At 52.9% G+C, this 5,191-nt stretch overlaps 1 protein-coding gene across 3 annotated transcripts in view; it reads right to left on the reverse strand.

The window, feature by feature from the left end:
* Window positions 1-211: 211 nt before the first annotated feature.
* The window catches only part of DEF6 (DEF6 guanine nucleotide exchange factor), a 26,068-nt gene continuing 21,088 nt past the window's right edge, over window positions 212-5,191 (reverse strand). For all 3 annotated transcript variants that reach the window (XM_017522252.2, XM_017522251.2, XM_017522250.2), the window contains 6 exons: window positions 4,029-4,137; window positions 3,550-3,848; window positions 2,307-2,473; window positions 1,980-2,178; window positions 1,001-1,091; window positions 212-796 (listed from right to left, as the gene is read on the reverse strand). In XM_017522252.2, the coding sequence (XP_017377741.1) occupies window positions 573-796; window positions 1,001-1,091; window positions 1,980-2,178; window positions 2,307-2,473; window positions 3,550-3,848; window positions 4,029-4,137 (1,089 nt within the window). In that variant the 3' untranslated portion in view covers window positions 212-572. The remainder of the gene's footprint in view (window positions 797-1,000; window positions 1,092-1,979; window positions 2,179-2,306; window positions 2,474-3,549; window positions 3,849-4,028; window positions 4,138-5,191) is intronic.

Below are 5,191 nucleotides of genomic sequence, written 5' to 3' on the forward strand. Positions count from 1 at the left end.
GTGGGAACTGAAACACAGAGATAGAAAGAAAATTGACCAAAGTAAATCAGTTAGTAAGTAGCAAAGCCAGGTTCAGAACCCAGGCAGTCTAGCTGCAGGGTCTACATAACTAACCACTTTACTATACTTTTACTGCCCTTTGGAACCTATAACTGGACTTGAGGGAGGAAGGGGGAAATGGCAGGAAAGATGGACAGACCTGAGCCAATAATTCATTCTAAGAGCAGTTTTTATTTGGAAATGTGCGTCTATAACTTGGTGGCCACCTGGGGGCAGGTGGTCCCAGCTTGCTTGTTCACTCTTTCCCAGCCCAGTCATCGGGTCCTTTGGTCTAAAGCACAGGGCCAACTTCCCAAAGATCAACATCCCAGACAGCTTCCATGGTCTGGGGCTTGGAGCTGGTATGAAGGATGAACCAGGTTCCATCCTGGCCTGTTTATGGTTAGAGGGACTGTGTCCCTGGCAGCAGGACCTCAGCTTCCTCTCCTAGTAGGAGCTGATATCACACACAGGCCAGCTGTGGCCAAGTCCTTGTGGATATGATGTTGAGAAGAACAAGGGGCTAGGAGAGGCTAATTTTCTGGTGCTGGATCCAGTTTATCTTCCTGAGGGGTGGAAGCCCGGGCAGGATCCTCGCCCCCACCATTGAGGGACTTCTGCTGCTCATTGCTGTTGGACAAGGGGGTCCTGTTGCCCTGGGATCCCCAGCGAGTCAGGCGCTTTAGGGAGGAGTCACGGCGGGCAAGCAGAGGGGGCTGGAAGCCTGTGAAGGAGCTGCTGGTGACTGGACGCTTATCTGGCAGAGAGAAGGCAGGCAAGTAAGGAGAAAGGCATGCAAAGGATAGAGGTAAGGGGCCTTGCCTCAGCCCTCAGAGGAAAAGGGGAGCCTTCTGACTTCCAAACCTGTCTTTGCTGACTCTTGGGGATCTGGAGGTATCCCTTTATTCCTCCTTTCTCCCTCCCAGCTCCAAGGAAAGCCCCAGAGTCTATCCCTTCTCACCTCCAGGCTCAATTGGATGCATGAGCCGGTTCATCTGGACATTCCAGTGTTTCACGTTGGTGCTGGCCTGGCGCAGTTTTCTCTGGGCAGCCTGTATGGGCAGGGCCAGTGGGGAGTGATCAGAACCGCCATCCATGGCACAGGGTCTTGATCTTTTCAGGTTCACAGGCCTCTTCAAATCTGACCAAGACTACTGATCATCTCCCCGGGGAAAAAAACATGTACGCTCATAGATGGTTATTAATACATACATGAATAGAGTTTGCCTCCAATTTCAGGGGACTCATGGACCTCCAAAAGGTAAAAAGTAACCATAATCATAGTTTCCATTTATTGAACAGCTAAGATGTGCTAAATGTATTTATGATCTTATTTAACTTCCAGAGCAAAAGTTAACAACAAACAAGTTCAAAAGAGGTTAAGTGACTTGCCTAGGGATACACTTGAGCTCCAAGCCACTGCACTACACCACCTTTCCAGGACCTACTCCAAGAAACTCTGTTCAACATTTCACGGAGCCACTAGCGGTTGTGAGGTGTGTGTGTGTGTGTGTGTGTGTGCGAGGGGGGGTGGGGGTGGGAGTCACAGAGGAACTTTCCCTTTCTACATTACATATTTCTGTGTTTGAATTTAAGGAGATTCGGGCTCCAAGGACTAGAGCCAAAGTATAGGAATAGCAGGGGCTTGGAAGGGTAAAAGAAAAAATTTTTGCCAGATTAATAATAATGTTAACAAAAATAGCAGCAAATGTTTCTTCAGCACTTACTACATGCTAACTATCGTGTATTATCTCATTTAACCTTCATAACAATGCTATTACCAGTTTCCTTTCCCAGATAAGAGACTAACTCCAAGAAGTTAGGGAATTTGTCCTAAGTCACACAGCCAGCGGCTGCTAGGGCCACGGTTTGAGGGAAGGCAGCCTGGCTCTAGAGTCTGTGCCCTGCCAGCCTCCACTCCATCCCACCCCAGGCCTCACCTCCACATCCTCGTCGGCCCTCTGCCGGTTCTGCCGCACCTCCTCCAGCTGCTGCTGCGCCTGCTGCAGGGAGCGGCTCTGCTGTGCCATCTCCTGCTGCAGCTCTTCCTTCTCCTGCTGTGCCCGTTCGATGTAGCGCTCCTGCTCCTCCTTCAGCTGCATCAACTGCTTCAGCTTCTCTTCCTCCTCTTCCAGCAGTCTGCCGGGCGGGTGTGTACTGGGTGGTCTCTAGTGCCAACGCACCTTGCAGGTGCGCCACAAGCAGGAAAACTGGGGCGGGTTCCCGAAGGGGTGGTGGGAGACCCAGAAGAGGTTCCTCAGGCCTACCTGGTCTGAGCGAGTCGTACAGATTCCTCATCCCGCCGAGCTTTCACCTCTAGTTGCAGGGCCTCCTGCAACCGCTGCTGCATCTCCTCCAGCTCCCTGATGCGCTGCCGCTGCCGGGCAGCCTCCTCCTCCTTCAGCTCCATCTCAGCCTGCATGGAGGCCCGCGCCTGCGGAGGGGGGGAGGTGGTGGACCCAGAGCCAGGTAAAAAGAGGCACCTGGGGGCAGGGGAGGAGGGGAGTGGGCATGTTGCCCATCTTTCCCCAGGACTCTGCTAAGCAGTCTAGAGGTGAGGGTCTGGGGAATTCCTTCATGTCAGGGGTTTCCTGATCTGACCCCTTTCTGAGAGCCTGACTGGAACAGATAATGGTCGGTGAACAGATGCCATACGGGGGAAACGGGCTTAAGTTATTCTCTTCCTAGTACCAACCTTAATCATAATCATGTAATTTAATGTGTAATTTAACAACATTATATAATTAAATAAGAGATTAAAACATGTTATGGCCATCTCCTTCCTAGCACAAGCTTAATAATTATTATTCTAATATATAATAATATGTTATCATCATGGCTGATGCTACGAAGGAGGTGACTATAATTACAATCATTACAACGAAAAGTTACTGGACACTACAAGTGTTTCCTCATTTAACCCTCACTATACCTCTATGAGCAAAGTTCTATTAGCATTAGCATTTTACTAATAAGGCTCAGTAACCCGCCTGAGATCACCAGGCTCATTAAGAAGCAGAGCTAGGACTGAATCTACTTTTTTCTGACTCCAGATCCAGATCTCTCAAATCCTAAATCTAATTGCCCCTGCATGCCTCGTCCGCCTCCATTTGCGTCCTGCCTGCCTTTCAAACTGGTTTCACTGTAAACTCAGTTCAATTCTAGTCCACACTTGGTCCAATTTAATCCCCAATCACAGTCTTCAACGGCTCCTTCTGCCCAAGCCCCAACCCCCAGCCAAGGTCTTCGAACCAGGCCCCATCCACCCACGGGCTCGGACCTCGCCCCACGACCCCTTTCTTAGCCGCAGTCCTGCCCCTGGCGGAGGCCCCATCCCAAATATCTCTTTCAAACCCCCAGACTGTCCCAACAATCTCTCATTCCAAGCCCCGCCCCTCAACCCGGGAGCTCCGCCCTCTGCCCAGGCCCCGCCCCGGGCGCTCCGCTCCTGGCCCGCCCCGCAGCCTTCCAGCCCTCCTGTCTCGCCCCCGCGCGGGGAGCGAGCCCCACCTGCTCCGCCTCGCGCAGTTGGCCTTCGAGCGCCTGCTGCAGCTCGCGGTGCTGGCTGCGGCGCCGCTCCTCCTCCTCCTGCAGCAGCCGCTCGGCCTGCCGCTGCGCCTCCTGCAGCAACTCCAGCTCCTGTAGCTTTCGCTCCTTCTCCTCCTGCAGCTGCTGCAGCCGCAGCAGCTCCTCCTCCTTGGCCGCCCGGCGCCGCTCCCGCTGCTCCCGCTGCTCGCGCCGTTTCTGCTTCAGGTCCTTGTGCAGGGACGTCTTCCCCTCGGCCTGCAGCCGGATCGCCGTCTGGATGGCTGCGGAAGAGCGAGGAGCGGGAGCGGGTCAGTTGAATCCTCGCACAAGGCCGGAAAGGGGCCTTAGGAGTTTCCCGAGTCCACTCTCCAGCCTCCCGCTGGACAAAGTATTATCATCCCCTTTACACAGCTGAGGCGCCTGAGGACCAGCCACACCCAAGCCACCTAGTGAGCACTCACCAGATGTCCACTCCTGGCGCTGGCGCGTGTCTGAGGCGCTCATCTCGTACGTGCGGGTGGCTGTCTTCACACAGAACATGCAGCGCTTTCCGTCGCGGTCTGGCAGCACCTGGGACAGGGTAGGTGGCCGCAGCCAAGCTGGCCTCACAGGGTCGGGGCCACACCTGCCTCAGAGGTGATCCAGTTCAAGCCCCTGGCCCTCCTGGCTATCCTCTCTAGGGAACCCATTCTGCCAGGAGCCTGCATGGCTTGCGTCGTAAGTTATGGGAGTACTTATGTCCCCACAACTCCATAGCTTTTGCTCTTTGAAGGCTAGGGGGGTGCGTTTTCATCTTGGTATCTCCACGGGGCCCAGTGCATAGTCACCACTCAGTGTTTATGCAGATCACGCTTGAACACGGCCAGTAATAGCGCCCTCACTATCCATGACAACTCACTTCCAGATAGCTCTGCTTGTTAACAGTTCATTCACTCATTCCACACATATTTTTCGAGTGCCTACTGAGCGCCAGTCACTGCTCCAGGGTTTGGAAGACTAAGGTGTACCTAACAGACCAAATCCCTGCCTCCATTAAGCTTACATTCTGTGGAAAATAATAGCTACCACGTTCTAGAGTCTGTAGGAGTGTTTTATATGCATCATTATCTTCACTCCACCTATACAGCCTTGCCAGGCAGGCATTATTAGCTCCACTTTACAGAGAAAGAAACTGAGGCTCTAAGAGCTCCAGGATTGTCCACCTCACACTGTTAGTCTGCTAGTGGTGAAACTGGGACTTCTGTGTAGATCCGTGCTCCTTTCCACAGTAACACCTTATGTGACAAAAGTAGACAGAGCCTAGGATGGCTAGGATAATTTTTTTAAATGAAAAACTGCCAGGCATGGTGGCTCACGCCTGTAATCCCAGCACTTTGGGAGACCGAGGCAGGTGGATCATGAGGTCAGGAGATCGAAACCATCCTGGCCAACCTGGTGAAACCCCGTCTCTACCAAAAATACAAAAATTAGCCAGTTGTGGTGGCAGGCGCCTGTAATTCCAGCTACTTGGGAGGCTGAGGCAGGAGAATCACTTGAATCTGGGAGTTGGAGGTTGCAGTGACCTGAGATCACTCCACTGCACTCCAGCCTGGTGACAGAGCGAGAGAGACTCCATCTCAAAAAA

The sequence above is a fragment of the Cebus imitator genome, unplaced genomic scaffold, assembly GCF_001604975.1.
Source record: "Cebus imitator isolate Cc_AM_T3 unplaced genomic scaffold, Cebus_imitator-1.0 Scaffold24, whole genome shotgun sequence".
Taxonomy (NCBI): Eukaryota; Metazoa; Chordata; class Mammalia; order Primates; family Cebidae; genus Cebus; species Cebus imitator.